This window comes from Xiphias gladius, chromosome 12 (genome assembly GCF_016859285.1).
Source record: "Xiphias gladius isolate SHS-SW01 ecotype Sanya breed wild chromosome 12, ASM1685928v1, whole genome shotgun sequence".
NCBI classification, from domain to species: Eukaryota; Metazoa; Chordata; class Actinopteri; order Istiophoriformes; family Xiphiidae; genus Xiphias; species Xiphias gladius.
Window position 1 is genome coordinate 4,796,385 of NC_053411.1, and position 19,943 is coordinate 4,816,327.

Consider the following 19,943-nt stretch of genomic DNA (forward strand, 5'->3'; position numbering starts at 1 on the left):
GAAAAGTGAAGAAAAATGTAATCGACAAAGCAAAGCTACTCAAGTGTCACGTCTAAGAGTACCTTGCGGCAAACGTAGTTATGATCAAGAAATTCATGCGGAAAGTGCAGCCTCAGTATTCCTCATTGCTGTGTGTAAAGTCGGGCTGTCCTTGCACCACTTGCTATTTTGCTTTTTAAACACTTATCCATAAATCTCTTGGGTACCATTACACTGATCTCTGTTTTTTGTGTTTGTTTGCTCAAGCTCTTTCTTTTAGCACGTTCAACCACTCCGGCAGCCCGATCATCAGACTGACCTGTTTTTTCAGTTCTCTTCACTCTTTTGAGTTTTTTTTTTTAATTCAGTTGCAATTGTGAACAACTCTGAGATGTGGATGAAAAATCAGAGGCCTGGGACTACGTGTTTATACTAGAGGTTACTAAACAGTTGTATTTTTTCCAATCAAACAGCTGCTGCTGCAGCAGTGACTTATAACCAAAAGTCTCTGTGCAGCAGGTCTACAGGGTGATGAAAGGGGAACGACATCACTATTTGTTCACTATTCACAAATAGTGAACGACATCACTATTTGTCATTTGTATTCAATTAAAGTAGTGGTTGTGTTGCAAGTTAACCCTTTTAGTTTAAAATCAAAAAGGGAATTATTTGACCTCAGGTCAACACTTGTGGGTTTAGTTTCAAACTAAGCTTTAGCTTAGCTTACGTTAGCTTGTCTAACGCTTCATGCCACACAGGGATGTTTTAATGACACCTTGTTTATATCTGGTTATTATCCGAGGCATTCGAAAAATGTATGCTAGCTTCCTGCAGTCATCTTCATCTCATACCAAAAGCAAGAAAATGAACATAATAATAACAAAATAATCCACTCCAAATGGACTGCTTCAATTTATAATCCACGATAACGTCAAGAAAGTTACTACAACCAAGTGTTCTGCATAACAACAGCGTAAGACGCTCTCCCCTTTCCATGCACCTTGGAAGTAGCTGAGGTTGTGCCAGAAATTCGCACTCTGCTGGTTATAAGTTGATATCTGATTTGCAAAAACATGAAAAAAAAGTCACTGTTTCTAACCGTCGGGCATTCATCCCCGCAACCTCTAAACTGAAATAAATCCCGGTAAGGTCTGCTACAACTTGCCATAAATGCAGTCTTCAATAAAAACATACATCAAACCTCTGCCAAGCCTGTCAAAAGTCCCTGCCCCTAAGACTCTCAACCCCGGACCTCAACTGAACCTCTATGGTGAAATTTGCAGTAAAAAGGGAAAAGGGCAAACATTATGTAACATGACAGGACGCTCTTCAGAATCATGTAGAAAACTCAACTTCTGCAAAAATCTTACCATCAAGTTACTGGACTCACTACCAAGCATTTTATTTTATTTAGGAAGTCCGATAGTATATGATTCAACTGTAGTGTCCTTCCTGCTATTTCAACATGCTTGCAAGTTCTCATCTTTTCTGTATTGCCTCAGTCGGCCTCAACGTGGTGAACCCGCTTACGTTCGGGGCTGACTTGTGGTGGGACGGCAGCATCCTGCAGATCCAAACAGATCAATATCATCTCCATCCGATCAGCGAAAAACCTTTCGTTCTCTCATTTCTAGAGGACGTCTCCAGAGTTTCACCACTACGATCGCAGCAGCACGATTTGAGATAAAGGGGTGAGGGCAGAAACCCGGATGGACATGCTCATTTGCCACTGTCCTGGGTTGTTTGTTGGAATAACTGAGGTAGCAGCAGACCTGCTTCCAGGATATAGCTTTTACACGCGTGGGCGTACAAAACGTTCCATCCCTAACCATGACACTAGAGCGTGTGTCAGTATAATTTGATTAATGGCATCGCTCATTTGCATTGTTTTCAACACCATCCGTAGTACCGGTGTTTTTGAAGCGTTATTATAAACATTTTCATGTCTTGGAGTGACCCGACAGGTTGGCAAAGGAGGAAATCAAAGACTGCCTAATGTTTTTTCTAAAGTATTTCTATTCGGATTGCTGTTTTATTCTGTGTATCCAGATGAACAGATCTAGATTACCGTTGCATGTAACCATAACATATCTGGAAGCAATGAACTAAGAAAACGCAGATTTATAATTAATGTGTGTCAAAAAAGAACAACAAGACAAACTGAGATTTAATACACTTAATGATCACGTTACCTGTTTTTCCTTAAAGCTAAAGGGCCAGCACAATGGAGAGAGAAAAAGTTAGTTAGCTTGGTAAATTCAGAGCAGCTAGAGTAAAAATCAAATGCCAGTAGGAAAAGTCACACACCTAAATCCAATCTAACAATACAGTCAGAACCCCTGAACGTTGTGCTGCAATAAAACCATGACACATTCCACTGATGGGAAGAGAACACATTACACTGCAAAATCTTGTTGAGCAACAGTGAAGCTATGTGCCATCCCCCTAAATATAAAAATGACTGCAGTTCAGCGAGTCCTGAGCTAGCAGCCGACAGCTCTTCACACAGTGCTATAGGGGAGCATCCGGTCTCTACCGTCAGGGTTTTAGCCAGCGAAGCTAACCCATCTTTTTCCATTCCTCCACTCTTGGTAGAATCTGCTTTATTCTACTGACAGGGATTTGAAGACAAGGGGCAGATGAGTGTGTGAGCCTTTTTTCTGTGACACGGGGAACCACTTTTCCAGGAAATGTTCTAAAGGAAATTCAGTTTTCAATGATGGTAAATCAACACAGCTTCCCATTGCAGCTCATTATGGCTCAGTTCGAGTCTGATCTATATTAATGGAACATAAGTGCTAATAGCTCTTTCTGTCCCCCCAATAAAAGCGGATCATTAATGTTTACCGCCTGTTGCTTTTTATTGCCCTTCCACCTCATTCTGATCATTTTTTATTTAAGTAATTTATAAAAATAAGTCACAGTGCAATGAACGTCATATTTGCTGCAGCTCAGGATAATGTGGGACACAATAAAATAGGTGGGTCATAAACCATATTGAAAAACAGATGTTTAATTGTTTGGTTAGTGGTGGACAGAGAAAAGAGGGGCATGGAAACCATATCACCAGAATTTGACATTTAAATAATGATTTGGATGTATGTGTACTTTGATTTTGAATAAAGAAAAGAAACATCTTCCTCACTGAACAAGCAGTATTTAACTGTGTAGGCAGTTGTGCTAAAAGCTTTTCAAGGGGTGTGTTGTCTCGGCCGCTATCACACCTTGATTCTTTTTAAAAGGACTATTAAGGAACTTTAAGGTATGAATGAACTGAATGCGACATGGTTACAGGAGATATATAATCTAAACACTAAGGAAAGAACCAGCCCTTAATCACAGTAATGTACAGAACTACAACTAATTAGTCTCGCCTACCTACCCAGCGTGTTCCAATGATAGGAACGCACAGAGATGGAGTTAAGTAAGATTTTTCCAGGCCACTGCAGTGATCTTTCTGATAGCACATCAAAGCAAGCGTTTATAAAAACACATGTGTCTTGATGTTATAACAAAAGGGTTGGTGTGAGAAAAAAAGAACATTTCAGGCCCACAGAATATTTCACTGTTGTCTGGGCTGGGCCCAAGTGAATAAGATTACCTGTTCGTGGATGATGTCTGACAGCTCCTTCACCATTTCTTTAAAGTTGGCCTTCAGGCCCTCGTGGTACTCAAACTGGTCCTCTTTGATCAGACGCTCGTTTATGTCTAGAGCCACGCTGCAAGCCTCGACAAAACGCCTGCAATTGTTACAAATGGAATGATACACTTCATAACAAACTTAAATGACTACACAGTATAAACCGCTGTAAAACAAAGTAATTAAAGTGAGCAGTCACTTAGGTTTAAGGAAAAAGGAAACAGGTACCTGAAAATGTCCTTAAGATCTTTTACTTTCTTGTTACCAGACTGGTTGGATTTACTGTCATCTAGGAATGCTCTGGCGTAGGCCATGGGACCTGCATTCACCTGCAGTGAAACATGTCTGAAAATGTTAAGCATTCTCATAATCGCACATAACGCTCATTAGCCATCCTTCATTTTGTCTCATGGCGCCCCACTGCTCACCCCCTGCCCAGTTTTGCGCCGTACCAGATTTAAATTAAACAGGCAATACAAGAGAGCGATTGTGGGTGGGACGATTTTGTTGTTGATAATTTTTCACTTAGCCGTTTCTCTGAGTTGACCCAAGCCTTTACCTGCACGGAGACGCAGCCCTGCAGTTTGAGCTGCAGTTGGATCATGTCCACTTCCTGGCTGGAGCAGAGCTTGCTCAACTCCGCTGTCCGCGCCCTCATCTCATCTATGGCCACATCCACCGGCTTAAGCTCCACCTGCTTCTCCCCCACCACCTCCACGCGCTTCTTCACGTAGGGGAAGGCGTTGGCAGCTGGGGATAAGAAGGCAGGCCAATCGGTTGGGTCATGCGTGCGGAGTGTCACAATGTGAAAGACAAAACAGATGTTGTGTTTCTTTAAAGGGGTGTAGGTGATCCCTGGTTTCACTGTTGCATGGAACCAAATGTGATGACAGAAGTACTCTGTAAAAACATGTTTTTTTTTTTTGTTTTTGTTTTTTCTCTTCACAGCACACTGTGACATCAACACACAATATTGCTTTTGGTGCCAAGGGAAGCAAACAGGGAAATGAGCGAAACCATCTGTTGCTTTTCGTTTACAGTGAGGCTCATTCAAAGTGACGCTGAGTATTGTCTCTCTCGGTCACAACTACCTGCACACGATGAGACCAACACGTATTAGGTTAACAGGAAAGAATCATATTGTTTGAAGGTGATTGTCAGTAGTTTGAGATAAGCCTGGCGATACTTGAACAGGATGCAGGTGAGGGATTCTAACACCCAGCTGCCGCTTGCTCCGGCAACCAGCTGTTTTAATGTTTACTTCCACTTAGGAGGTCGGAGCCCTGCACACAAGTACACTTGCAATAGGTATACAGTCAAAAGTTACTAAACAAAAGGAACCACTCACATCTGCTCGAGTTGTCCTACAAAACGTTAATTATGACTTCAAACGGACAAGATTGAGGTTTTTGCCTTGATGTCTCTGAGATGTGGCATCACGATAGCAAAGATGAATGCATTATTAATATTGCGTGTTTTCTGAAATGAGATACTGTGAGCCTTTCGGGCGATAAACATGGGGCATTTTAAAAAAATAAAACAAAAACCCTCTCACCACATGAAAACCCGAGGCGGTATGAAGTTTATCCTACAGGCCTGCACATCAGTGTTGGCCCTAAATGTGGAACACTACAGCGACGTGTTTATGTGTGTGTGAGAGCGTTTCTTGTACTTGTGAGCACAATCCTCCTCTTGCACTGCTCTTCCACGCCGCCATGTTTCTTCCCCGACAGCGTGTACGGCGTCTCAAACACGAAGCGATTGATGTTGTGGCACTTCTCAAAGTCAGTTTTCTTCTCGGGCGCATCCTTCTCCTCAAAGTACGGCTTGACAAATGTCACCTGGACGTAGGCGAACTTGTGGTCCAGGTCTTTGGGGTTTACCTGTGGGCAAGGCATCACCTTTAATAAAATGTAGGCGTTGAGTACAGCGTGTAAATGTCCTACACAAACAGGAGAACGGTTTAAGATTGGCGGGGCTTAGATCAGAGTTGCTGAAAGTGAGGAATAATGAAAACGTCACCCAAAAGCAACTCAAACTTTCTAAATATCCCCATGGTGATATAATATCCCCGACCTCCACACCTGGCTGCCACAACACGTGTTGCCTCATCAGCCTCCACTGACTCTTCGAGAGACAAAGTTTCTGAAGCCTACACAATAAAAGCAGCCAAAGAAATCACTTTTTAACGTGTACGCTGAGACTTAACAATAATTCAATGGAGAGGAAACTGAGCATTTCCCACATTATGCTGGACAAACAATAGTTGTCATTTCTGTCTTTCTTTCAGCTAATATAGCAACCTGTCAGAAACCAAACATCAAGGCTATGTATTACAGATGTCTTCCACCCTTTCCTTTCTCCATTTATCTACTGTACCTTGTTTGAGTCCTGAATTATCTTGACGTTTTCCGGCCCAAACTTGTCACCATAGAGTGTCAGCAGCCGGTGAGAGATTTCGGATAGGCCAGTGAGCTTGGGCTCTTTGTAAATGTATTCCTTCCCGTCCTCTTCCTCAAAGAAGCCCTGTGCAAAACACGTCTTTGTTCAGTTAATGTCTAGCTGAAGTCTGGAAGAGATTTGCATCATCATCAAACATGCATCAACAATCCCTTTGGTTCAGTAATAAATCTTGAAATATTATGGTTTCTTTTGTTTTCAATACAAATAAACTTTAAGCGCCAAAGTCATCATGAAGATGTAGTGGTATGACTTATTCTACCCTTTTAAAAACACTAGACATACAAATACAGCTTGTTTCTGTTGTTTTTAACTTCAGGAATATCCTTTCTTGTCTCAAGTAATTTGAAACACATCAATCACCTTTGCTCTTAAAAAAAAACACATTTCTCCAGTACGTCTTATTTCTAATGCCACTGCAGCAATACTTTAAATGTATGACTTCCACAGTCTTGCTGTGTTACCAAAGATCTGCAGATTTAATCTCTGCATGGTGAGAAGACTTACTGTGTTGCACATTTATGGACAACATTTTGTTGCTACAGTATTCACTCTTGGATCATTTTACTTCCAGATTTGGACCAGCATTTGACACATTTCTATCCTTCTGAAACTTCTCCACAGTATTCATAACCAAGTCCCTGTGCAATCACAACAAATGGATTGTTTTATTACAGGCTGGCGGGAACTTCACTGTGAAACCCAGTACGCGACTGGTGCAGATTCCTTCACATCACATCATGTTTGCTATGCACTCTTTTCATCGGTTAGAATAACATTGAACACCCTGTTTTGTATTTGTTCAGTTGCTGTTGAATAACTAGATTTTCTTGCCTCAGTCCACCAAAGCAATACAGAGCCAGATAATGTCCGTTACTACTATTTTTTATAAGCCCCAAAACATGAATAATACCACTGTCTATAAACTGTCTCCCAATCTGGAAAGGTGAGTTCCTTATGGACTGCAGTCCTCATCACTGCTAATTCTACTTTTGGCTTAAAAAGAGGTTGTACACCGATATGGGCTCCCTCTGATGTCGCCAGTTGCTGCTTTTCACTTGCCAGAGGAGGAGGGAGGAGAGAGGACCTTAACAAGGGACATGTAATGCGTAATCCCCCACAAGCCCAGCTCCACCTGTAAAGGGCACCCCCACCAACCTGTAGGAGTAACTACCAAAGCAACGAGGGCACGATCCCTCACAGGCTTCCCACCTACGAACAATGGCTCCGAAGCCAAAGTAGCTTGATCTAAACCTAATAGATGGGAGTTTGTTTCCGGCGAGGCAACGCTGGAATTTTGGTAGAAAATTAGCTCCTGGACGTTGCTCGCAGCAAGTCCAAGGACCAAGACCAAGTATGTTTTCAGCACAGCATCAGTCAGCTGATAATATGGTGAAAGATTTGGCAACCTAAATGATCAGCAATACAAAAAACAAACAAAAAAAAACAAAAACGTTTAATACAATCTAGCATGAATTTCACTAAAACACACATAAATGGTGATTCTCACCATTACCTGTCATCCAGCTGCTTTGTACTGTATGCCAACCCTTCCTTTTCAGTCAATTACGTCCCCTTAGCCATATGACGGCAGCAGGGTACATAGCTGTGATAAATCTGCTGCGTCCAATTTGAGAAGTGCTGCGGTGGTGCAGAGGCATTCCGCACGATGATTCAAATTAAATACCGTCATTAACTTGTGCAAATGAACCACACACACTGACGCACACATCAATCCTATTGGTCATAACTCAGTGTTCTGCCACTTTAATTATATGACCACCTGGATTCAATGGAATGTCTCTAATAATCAATAAAGTTCCCTCCCTTCTCCTTAGTACTAAATATCTGTCTTTCTTCTAAAGCTTTCTAGCAAATATGGGAGCTCATTTTTATTTTAGCTATGATATAATGTGATACAGCATAATTATGATTCATATTTTTTTGTACGCTCATATAGCCTACTTAACTGACTAGGAGGAGAATAGTACATCTCCACACCCACTTGATTTTCCACTGCACTTTACCCAGTGCTTCCGCATGCAGCATAGTGCTGTGTGAATCACATGCGTTTGAAAACGCCCTTGCTGTTTGTGCACACCAGACCTGCGCTGAGCCGGTCCTAAGTAACACCTTAAATAAAGGAGCCCTTGAAGCTGCTTGTTGGCCTCACCTGTCCATAAAAAGCCACCCTGAAGTATGTCCCAAGCAGCCTGCGGCCTGACTGTATCACCTCCATTATCTTATTGTAGGCTCGGTGCAGGGTGTCGTACAGTCGGCTTAGTTTCTGGAAAAACAGGACAATTGGGATCAGAGTTGACCCAGTTTGTGGTCGTTTGTTTATCGGAACAACTTGGCAGTGCATGCAGAGACAAGCATTCCAGTTATGTAAAGTCCAAACAAACTTCTGCAAAATACAAGAATTAAAGTCTGCAATTTTTCCACATATATGTGTATGTATATGTGCAAACACAAATACATACATATACATACATATATATATATATACATATACATATACATATAGATATATAGATATAGATAGATATAGAGATATAGATATATATCTATATCTATCTATCTATATATATATATATATATATATATATATATATATATATAGATATATATATCTATATATCTATCTATATATCTATATCTATATCTATATATCTATCTATCTATATCTATCTATATCTATATCTATATATCTATATCTATATATATATCTATATCTATATATATATATATCTATCTATATCTATCTATCTATATCTATCTATATCTATATCTATCTATCTATATCTATATCTATATATATCTATATCTATATCTATCTATCTATATCTATCTATCTATATCTATCTCTCTATCTATCTATCTATATCTATCTCTCTATCTATATCTATCTCTCTATCTATATATATATATCTATCTCTCTATCTATATATATATATATATATCTATCTATCTCTCTATCTATCTCTCTATCTATCTCTCTCTCTATCTCTCTATCTACATACATATATATATAGATATATGTATAAAAATATATATTAAACATCTGTGTGACCGTAGGGATTTTGTTACGGTACCTCATATTCGTGACGCTTCTCATAAATGGGGATAATGAGTTTGGCAATGTGCGTGATGAGCTCATAGCGTTCGGCTTTCCACAGTGCCTCCACACAGACCTCAAGGTGTTCCACCAGGACTTCCTGAAACAGGCAACGCTGTGAATTAAATTAGTAGCTCTCTGATCGAAAAACAAGTAAACACATTATGAATCTGACCAGACCTTCTAGGCCAGCCTTTGGCGCTTGACAGTTGTTGATAACCATTGCGACAGGCACATATTGCATAATTTATTAATGTCACTTCAGAATGTCGTATGCATGAAAGCAAATTACGCGCTGATGGTCACACCTCAGTGTAATAGACATCTTGCATTCCGGTGTCTTCCTTCATGGCAGCCTCCTCATCGATATTCAAGGTGATCTTCTTAAATGCGGCAAGGCCACTGGGGAACAACTCTGATGAATGAACACCAAAGGGAAGTTCAAAAACTGCTTCACACGGGTGCCCAACAGGAAATCATCTACCAGTACTGCGTGTCATCGCGTAAGTTTTGAGGCGGCCACAGGCGCGGCGTCTCAGCGACTTGCTCTAAAAGCAACGAAAACTCACGGAGATCCAAACGCAAATCTGTGCCGGTCATGACAAACGATTGGCTCACATCAATGGATGTTTGAACTGTTTTGTAAAAACGTTTTGCAGACAGAGCTAAAATATTATGCCATGCTTGGTGGTGCGTGATAACTAATAATAAATCCCATGTTGAAAGCAGAAGCACTGCATGCACGCTGCTGTCTCTGGTCTAACATTTTGAGATAAGTATTAGCTGTTATAAGTGTTCCACCTCATAAATTATCTTTGTCCGTTGGCATTACTCAAAGATAAACACCACCTCGCATTTGTTTAGAGGCTTATTTGGCAGCAGGTTTTGCATTAGATAACAGTGGACAGCAGCTCTAAAAAAAAAAAAAAACCCAACAGCAGTATGTGTCTTTGTTTTGGCTGCATGTCACTCTGATAGTCTAATAGTATCAGTCTGTGGAGTGTTTGCATGCTGTATCTAACAACAGTCACTGAACAAACTGGACATGTCTTTCATCACCCATGCAGGCAAATCTTCCTGGAGGACAAAAATACTCTATAAAAAAAGTGTGGAGCTTTCCTGGTGAAAGCTAGGTGCATTGTATGCTCGTGTATACTCTTTGTAGTCACATCCTCATAGAGTCAGTTAACTCCTTAAGCAAATACCTTTCCCACGTCCTTCTCAGCAAACTACTGTTTCGCTCAATGGCTCAATCAACAAGGCCCTGTATTACCACTGCACATGCTGCTTGGTGCTAAGTTACAGTATATTTGTAAACTACAAAATGGAGATAAAGCATTGTTTTTCTGTGTGTGTGTGTGTGTGTGTGCGTATAGATGGGTGCGGGCCTTACTTTTCCTGTGCAGGTATTCTGCAACCAGTGCAGCCACATGAACGTAACACATGGCCACCTGTGGAGAAGACAACCAATGACGGCAGATTCAGTGAACGTTTCTACAGCAAGGGTTGCAAAAAACACAAGACCAAAAGTGGGAGCATGTGGCTTCACATGAAACTAAAATGGGAAAACAGAGTCAGGGAGAAAAAGGGGAAATTACCGTCTGCGGCTACAGTGGTGATACGCAATAAAAAAAGCCATCGTAACACATTGTGTAGCTTTACGGTGACTGATTTGTCGTGATGACAGCTATATTTTGTTTAACTGTTTCAACTGTAAATTTCCCACATTCTGACTTATACATACCTGCTACGCCCTTCCCTTAATCTGGTGTCTTATCACCTCTGAAGCAATGACATGCACAAGCCTGACAGCTGCCAAGAAAAAAGTTCACCTGTGTTTATCCCTGCGGTTACCCTTGAGTTTCCCTTATCCTATACTGATGCATATCCAATTGTGTCTTTGCTTATAATGAGTGGCACTGAGAGGATTCTTTTCTGATCTAGGAATTTCATTGTTTAGTTTCCAGTTAAAAACAACAAAACAACAAAAAAAAGGGAATATTAAATGACTCATTAAAAATTAAAACAACGCAAAACAACAAATGAAGTAAAATGGAATAAGGAAATAATTTAAAAAACTAAATTTATCAAAGGAATGCTTTATGCTAGATAGGCTGGGTTCGCTGCTCCGTCATCTTGTCTTTCCTGTTTGTGAAAAGTGCTCTCAGCCTTTCTGGCATTAAATAAATAAAAGCACATGAGCAGTACATCAGATGGACCACCCAGGCTCCGTCTCTGTGTCAGCCTTGACCTTTGCACTGCCTGTGGAGACGCGCAACGGAATCTCGCCTCATACAAAAATTCCACCGTTATCAAAACCCAACTGGAGTACAGTAGTAGTAGAGGGGAGCCTTAAGTTAAACAACATTTCAGGAGACAGCCAATTTTTTTATCAAAATAAAATTAACTTTTGTTGCAGCATCAACAAACTAATGAAAACCTTGACCTGAACTCTCTGTTTAATGATTGACATTATACAAACAACATAAATGCTGCGGGAATACACTCCAGATTGTTATCACACTGTATTGTGGTTACGTCATTACAGTGTTTTGTTCAGCCTATGGCCTTGGCCCAAGGAGAGATATGGGGTGTGTAATGCCTCCTTGAATCCTAGTGGTATCATGTCAATTCCCAACTTTGCGAACGCAGTTTCACTCTCTGGTGCTCCACCTCCAACATCCCTCTTTAATTTTAACAGCAAGACAATCCAGTCACCAACTGAGAGGCAAAACCTGAGACTGAGGGACTGATTGCTTCAGGTCGGACACGTTGTAAGGTGTTTGGCATTGGGTTTTGATATTGAGCATGGTTGTGTGTGTCATTTTACATATTTGAGGCACCAATGATTGCTCTTTGTGTGTCTTGAGAGATTATTGCTCTAAGTGACAGAAAAAAGGACATAAGATCATGTGCAAAGAAGTCTAAAAGTGATGCAGTGGTCATTAAATCAGGAAAACCAGGACTTCCTTCTCCGGTTTCATAGAGAGAGTTATCTGGACAAAGGTAACAATAAAGAAACAAAAACAATAAAAGATAAAGAGACAGATATATACATATTTGACACAAAGTGAAGCAGATAGTATTTGAAGAATCTCTGTTGATACCTCAGAGAGATCTCCGTTCTTGAGGTGTGCTCGGGCCATGCTGTCCAGCCAGGTCCGTCGCAGTTCTGGGGTGCTGGCGTAGGACCGGGCCAGACTGTACTGGAGGTCCAGCAGCATCTCTGGGTCTTTCTCGTGCTCTCTCATCTGGGCCGTGGCCATCAGCACTGTACGGATCCGCTTGGTAAGACCCTTCACTTCCGAGGGGAATGCCGTGGACTGCATCATGCAGAGACGAGCAAACAGACACAGTCTTGTGAAGACATGATCAAATCTATTAGAAAAATACATACATGGCCTTGTTCTTCCAATGTGGTTTAAACAATCCGATATGTTGTTGTCAGGCTAAAATGGTCTTGTTAGTCCTCATCCAGCTCATTTTAGTTCTTTAAGTGCAATTTGAAGCTTGATTTTTTTTTGGAAGGCATTATCTTGAATAACTGTTCTCTTATTTTGAAATAAGAGCACAGATGAGATAATCAAAGTCATGATCAGCGCTCATATGACTGGATGAGCGCAGATTAAGAGATTGCAGTTACACAAAGTAGGCATGTAGGGAAGCCTCCCAGCATGCACTGGGGCAACAGACTGTTGTGCACAGGTCTCATTTTATGCACTACCAGCGGTGTTACCACTGTTCTCACACATCCATTCCTGTTAAACAATCAGATAAAACAATGATGTGATGGATGTTGGGTACACGACTGGGGAGACTCGACCTAATGGATGTGCAAGAGACTTTGAGATGATAATCATGAGACTTCTGCAACCAATAATTCTTCTGTGTGCTGTGAAATATAAATATATATAAATAATTTTTATTTATTTACTTTTTTAAACACTTCCAGCCCACCACAAAGTCCCGTCATAAAAATGTTCTGACTTCAATTAAAATTTGCTTTTTTTCCAGCTTTTAATAGCATCATCATGTCTCATCAGATGCCGTGCGTTCTGGCTCCATTGGTCTTGCAAGAGTCAAAAACTGGAACATCTTGCTCCTCGTCTCAAGCTAAAGTTTGATTGGTTCTTTTTTAAGCCTACATTTTATTTTATTGTATATTTTATCATGTTTGGGTACAGGTAACTCTTCATTATAAAAAGACAAATGGCGATAAGTATACCAGCGGATCGTAATGGTTTTTCAATAGCATGTTTACATCTACATGTAATAATTATTATACTGATATTTTTTATCATCATTCTTTGTCTGAAAATGAGTTCATGCATGAGGTTAACTCTAAAATGTCTTGCTCATAATCCATCTGGACAGACCTGCAGTTTTGCAGGTTTGGACTCAATGGGTTTCTCTGTCAACATTTCCAAATAAATTTTAAGGCTGCTCTGAAGAGACGAAAAATCCAGACTCATGCCAAATTGTCATTATTCTAATCTGATCCTTTTTTTTTTTTTTTCAACAACCTCTATTTCCTTTATAATAAAATCTGAATATTTGCCAGTTAACCAGGATGTCTGATGCATTTCACACGTTACACCATTTGATGCTCCGTCGTCCTTTCCACACTATTATACACCACTGACCCCCTAAACAGCTCCTCGTAAGAGAATCTCATCCGCCATCTTCATACACACATTTCAAGTCTGACGAAACCAAATCAGACGTATTGCAACACTACATATCTCACATGGGGAGCAGAGTGATTTGAAAATGGGATCCAGTGGCTGGCTTAAAGAGATAATAAACCCGTGTACGTATGGGATTTAAAATCAGCCAATTTATTGTCTTGAATTTATCATTTTGATGCTTTCTCAGTTAAATTGTATTAGATTCAGAACTGTCACTGTAAGACTTCCTGGTTTTCCCACACTAGTCTGTGGACTTCTACCGCCTACCTTCATGGCCTTGTCACTGTTTGCAAAGTTGTTGATGATGGAGAGGGACTCCTGGAAGCGTGAGCTGCCAGTCAGCGCCACGTCGGAGATCAGATGGCTTACTGCAATGATAATCTGGAAAAGCAAAAGGAGCAAAGGGATTATAAGGTGCAGGCGTGGATGGGGAGGAGGAGAACAAACGAGAAAACGGATGAAGAGAAGAAGAAGTGAGAAGAGGAACAAAAAACTGAACAGCACATGTATTGACAGAGACCAGTGAGAGCTAAAGGAGACCTGGACAGCTCTCTGGGACTGTGCTCGCAGAGGAAGTGGAAACTCAGAAACTCAGCAGGCGGTCTGTGTTTAAATTGTTTAAACACCCTCTTCCGTTCTTCAACTCAGTTATGAAAGCAAGTGAAGTACTCGGAAGAGTGTGTCGACACAGGGCTAAAAAGGTCAAAAGGTGAACATCTGGTCGAAAAGTTGCTGAGACCACGAAAGACCTGGTTACAGAAAACCGAGTGTGTCGAATGCTGACAGTGTGGCTAACGTTCACTGAGCAGTTAACAGATATTAACCGTCCTCCAGAGGGATGTCACGTTCTCATGCGCCTCTGCTTCACAAACCGACACTCACTCCCCCTTACCTGCAGGTGCGTGCGCAGGAAGGTCTTTCTCTTGGTGTACTCGTAGTTGTTTCTCATCAGCAGGTAGAGCAGGGCAGACGCCTCGGCCCTCAGAGAGCCCAGCTTGGAGACGCAGCACTTGAGCACCTCGCAGCACAGAGCCTCGCAGAGCGTCACGCGGCCCTTGAACAGCACCGCCGGGAACTGACAAATGTGTTAGTGTATTAAAGGCAGATTCTGGGCAGGGACGGGATTAGAAAATGCTGTAAGTGTGTAGGGAAGAACATGGCAACGAGCCGTTAGAAAGGAACGGGCCACAGCTGTGTGTCGCAGACTGTCATGCAGTCTTTGCCGGCTGTTTTTGTTCAAATGATTAAGCATGTCACAAAGCAGAATAAGTATAAGACTTGCGAATGCGCAGTGTGAATGCGGTTGCGGTTTGAATCGGGGACCAAAGGAAAGGATTTGCTTTCTCTATGTGTGCGCCGGCCTTTATCTGATCATCTGCATCCAGCTTTGACATAGACGACAAAGACATAGAAGAGCAGATAAAGGCCGGCGCACGAAGCAAATAATTTTCCTTCTGTCCCCGCTTCTTATGCTTTAAGATATTTTGTCAGTTTTTACAATCTTATTTGTATAGTTTTGTACAATCTATAACCTTGAACAAACAAAAGTTGATTTCAGCCCTTTTATTTTTCAATTAAAATAAAAATGAACACAAATTTGAATTATGGATGCTGCTTTTCTGAGATTCCTTTTCAAAATAACACAAGAAATTCAATGTTTTTATTTTATTTTTATTTTGTCATCGGACGTTATTAGGTCAGGACCTGCACAGTTGGTTTGAGACTTTCTCCACAGTCTCAAACAGCATGTGCTGGGCCCCAAAAAACGCAAATGCAATGAATTACAGCAACAGCTTGTCGCTTTTTAGATATGGTGAGACTCGGGGACATTTGACTGTTTTCAAAATTTAAATTTATCGGGCAAAATAAATGAGTGCTTCTCTCAATACTTTCCAACTTGCCTACCCTGCTTCTCATGCTTCTTTCATCCTTAGCCATTTATTTGTGTTTTTGGTTTTTAACATCTAAATGTTTGATTTTTTGCTTTTGGTTTAATTGTCTTGTGTAAACAGGGTGCAAAAGAGAGCGGACTGATGTCAGTAGACCACCCTGCGCGTATTAAGGTTGAATGAATGAGCAGTGCATTTGCGGCGGACTGTTTTCAGCTGTGGATTGATACCCATTTCATGCTGTATTGAGTAATTCCAACAGCTGCACATTGAATGCAGGCTTGACTCAAACTTAAACTACAGTGTATGTGTTCATGGTAATGAGGGAACATGTGACCCAGTGTGGCTCAATGCCACACTGGTTTCTGGTTTCTGTTACTAGTTTCTGGACGGAAATGGAGCTCAACGGCACAGATTCATACAATATTAATGGCTTTTTAACTACACTGGCAGCAGTTGTAGGATCAAGTCATTGTTGTTTTTGCCCTTTCACAGGATTTGTTGCCAATAAAAATGGGTAGAATATTCAAAGCCCTATCTTTTAAACTTTTAATGAACTTGTACAATTTGGAATGAATGCGCAGACGTCTCTATAAAGAAAGTATTTTAGTGAACTCGTGCTGCATTTCTTCCTCATTTTTCTGATATTCTCTCTCTTGCCGTGTATGACCGCAGAGAGCAATCTCTCTCATTCTTCCTGTATGAGCAAAACAAGCCAGAACAGAGTCTCCCCTGCTGCTCTCCTCTGAGTCATCACACAAGAACTAACACTGACACTACTGATGCTATCAGAAGATACACGTAGGAAGTGGGTGGACCTGTTCCTTGGGAAGTACATATTCCCTCCCTAGTCTGAGATCGAGGCTTGTTTGAGTGTGCTCCTACTCCCTAAATAAATGTGATGAATGATTACGAGAAATAAGAAGGCATGTGAACATGGAAACCAGGAAGCACGGACACCAAAAAAAAAAAAACACAGGAAATGAGAAAGATTTATTCTATGCATCTTCTGTTTTTCTCAACAGTCACTTGTGTCCTTAAAATTGTTTTGGATGAGAGAATGACTGCACGCAGGACACGTAGGCTGGGCTAGGGACAGCATATATCACTTTTGTTTGTTTTTCAGTGGTTGGAAATGTCCAAACAACACAAAATATACTGGCATTAATCCGCAGAAACACAGCAGCTCATCTCCGCCAGCCGCTGGCTTGGCCGTGTCGATGCCACGATGGCGGCGGTACCTCACGCTGTGTGCTGTATGTACGAGCGTGCCCACATACCTTGTTGATGAAAGCCCTGAGCGCGGCGAACACATGTCTGAGGGCAGCTTCCGATTGGCCAACTTTGAGGAAGGTCAGGTAAACATCAAACACCTTCTTCATCAGGGGGTTGTGACCTTCGCTGTCCAGCAGCTGGGTCTGACACACACACACACTTTTTGTCATTTAGGGGGACACTGTATTGACTTACGTTATTCCCTGAAGACACTACATGCCTAAGTATATAAACACACAAACGCACACCAGCACACAGACACACACATATGTTCACGCAAATTTGACCTCAATGTTAAATACATGCTACATTCACATCCACATACTTCCTCACTTGTTTTAAGATTTAGTCTACTTTGATACAATGAGTCTTCTTTTATGCGTCAGTGTAGTTGTTGTGTGTGCGTGTGTGTGTGCGCGCTGACCTTGAAGCACTGAGTGAAAATAGACAGGACATCCAGGACACTCAGGCAGACCTCAGTGGAGATATTTCCTTCCAGAAGAGCCTGATGGTGGATTTCTGCTTCTGATGGCCCAGTCCCTAGAACACATGCACACGCACACACACAAACACACAAACAACATCAGAAAGTAATTTGTGGTAATGGAAATGATATTTCACTGGAGATCACAGTCATTTCACCCTTCTGTATAGAAAAAACTGATGATAACCATGTTGTGTTTAAGCATCAGCATTGTTTTGAAAATAGTTCACTTGGAAAATGATTCATTGTTTACTGGATTTTAATTGCACATGAATAAAATTTAAGTAAATAAATCTAACTTAATATATATTGTGGTGGAAAATGTAACCCAGGAAACCTTGCACCATTAAACTTTTTGATAAAGTTTTCCATCACCAGCACGTCACTTCAAAGGGACTTCAATAACTTGATGTTTCCCATTAAAATGGCAAAAGAGAGTTCAGTAAGAAATAAAAAATAGAAAGCTGCAATCTAAAGTGGACACAAATAACGTTTTGTCATCAGGAAGGTGAGCAACAGGCAAGATTGCCAAAACCAAAAAGTATCTCTTTAAGTAAACAGCAAAGCAATAATTTAAATATACAAAGATGAAAATGTTTTACAGTGGCTGTAATCCTGAGTTTACTTGCAGAGATCTACAGTCTGGGCCTGTCATAGCCTTGGTGCATGTTCAGGGTCATGGTTCTGCTGCAAGTGAATCCCCTTCCAAACCACTAAAAGTCTGAATGTATTGCACGCCTATGCAGAATGGGTCAACACAATGCTGTACGCATCAAGTTGCAGTGTGGATTTAAGGCACTGTGGAATGGATCTGGCACGGTCAGATATCCATTACATCGAGCTCGCAGAGGCCTTTGAGCTGAACGTAATACTGTATATCTAGGAAAGCCTGAGGCAGCCACCCTGTTGGCTGTCGACCTGACAATAAGTGCATCTAGGAACTGCATTTCTGGCTGGTTTCCATTCAGCTACAAACTGAACCTACCTTGGCGTAGGCCATTTGTTCTAGGCATTACAACAGCTCACTGTGACATGTCTCCAACAACACCTGTCTTTCCACAGACCTCAGTAGAGCACAAGTCTAGCTTTGCAGGACTAAATTTGCATTTATGACTCATGTGGCCATCGCCTGAGCTCTCCAAATCCAACCGTCAAGCTCAAACCTCATAGCATGTTTTATGTATTTCTTCAACGGTCTCAAGACGGATATTTTGTTTGGTCCCCACTAAAGTACAACTCATTTACTATTCGAAAAAAGTGGTTTGGAAACTGTTGCTCTGCAACAAAGCTGACATTTTCGTATAATCTTTGACCGTACATCTACTAGAAGAACATAAGGATTAAGTTGATAAACAGCTCTGCATTAATTTGATTTCTGTAACTTTTTGTATGGTTGGTAGGGACAACATTTACTATTAGGTTTGTCTTTGTAAAGTTTGCTAAAGCTTTTTTTTTTTTTTTTTTTTTACTGGCCCAGTAACATTTCCTGGAAAGAACTATGTAATTAGACACCAATCAAAGTTAGAGTATACTTAATATGTACGAATTGTATACTTGCCTGAAACTAAACCCATAAGATAGTGTTACGTTACATTTTGCAAATGAACTGGTGCGCGTAATTACCTATATTGAGCGTGAGGGATGCTTCCATGGTACTGAACTGGTGTATCTTGGTCTGCATGAGACTGGCTCGGTTGCAGCGCATGGGAGGCATCGTCTGAGACTTCCTGTCTGAGGAGAAGAGCTTCGACACACAGACCTCCTGACTCCTATATGAATAATGCATCCGCAGAAAGACGGAGAGTGCATTTGTTTGTTTGAAAGACGGAGAGAGAAAAGACACCAAAGGGAAATGAGACCCCGTATCAGCTGCTGGAAATTTATAACTAAGCTGTGGATATCTAACCTATTATATTAAGAATTAACACAGTAAATAACTGGAATTCAAGAGAATTTATGTGACAACATGAATCATTTTCCAAGCAGAGAATATTTCTCATTAAGAAACCATGGGTGACGTAATGATGGACCAAACAACGCCAACAGTTCTGTGAAATGGGTCAAGAAAACGTCACGTTTCCACTGAGGTTGACTAAATTTAGGTGCTTCCCTAATTTCAGGTAGATTAGCCAAGTGTGACAGGTAAGACCGCAGTGCCGTCGGTTTTCCAGCCTTACCGGCTAATGCTCCTCTTTCCAATATAACGGAACTGAACCAGGCAGGTCCTGCAAAGAGAGTTAAAAAATAATAGAAATGATTAACAGGTGCAGAGAAGGTGTGCATGGATGTCCTGCTCAACTTACCTTTCAGTTTGGGTTGATGAGCAATGCTGTGTTACATAGCCAACATTTGTCAGGCATCAGCTCACTCAGGACTGCCGGCGCGAGTGTAACTTGATAATACTTTAAAT

General features: G+C 41.0%; 1 protein-coding gene across 3 annotated transcripts in view; it reads right to left on the bottom strand.

Annotated features, from left to right (window-relative positions):
- The window catches only part of dock11 (dedicator of cytokinesis 11), a 60,931-nt gene that overhangs the window by 1,808 nt on the left and 39,180 nt on the right, over positions 1-19,943 (bottom strand). For 2 of the 3 annotated variants that reach the window (XM_040140492.1, XM_040140491.1), the window contains 16 exons: positions 19,711-19,758; positions 19,157-19,302; positions 17,474-17,589; positions 17,055-17,192; positions 14,778-14,960; positions 14,153-14,266; positions 12,305-12,520; positions 10,591-10,648; positions 9,506-9,612; positions 9,175-9,297; positions 8,253-8,366; positions 5,999-6,145; positions 5,292-5,502; positions 4,179-4,369; positions 3,848-3,948; positions 3,581-3,719 (listed from right to left, as the gene is read on the bottom strand). In XM_040140492.1, the coding sequence (XP_039996426.1) occupies positions 3,581-3,719; positions 3,848-3,948; positions 4,179-4,369; positions 5,292-5,502; positions 5,999-6,145; positions 8,253-8,366; positions 9,175-9,297; positions 9,506-9,612; positions 10,591-10,648; positions 12,305-12,520; positions 14,153-14,266; positions 14,778-14,960; positions 17,055-17,192; positions 17,474-17,589; positions 19,157-19,302; positions 19,711-19,758 (2,152 nt within the window). Of the gene's footprint in view, positions 1-3,580; positions 3,720-3,847; positions 3,949-4,178; positions 4,370-5,291; positions 5,503-5,998; positions 6,146-8,252; positions 8,367-9,174; positions 9,298-9,505; positions 9,613-10,590; positions 10,649-10,674; positions 12,194-12,304; positions 12,521-14,152; positions 14,267-14,777; positions 14,961-17,054; positions 17,193-17,473; positions 17,590-19,156; positions 19,303-19,710; positions 19,759-19,943 lie in introns of those variants that run through there. The other variant, XM_040140493.1, reaches the window with a different exon arrangement.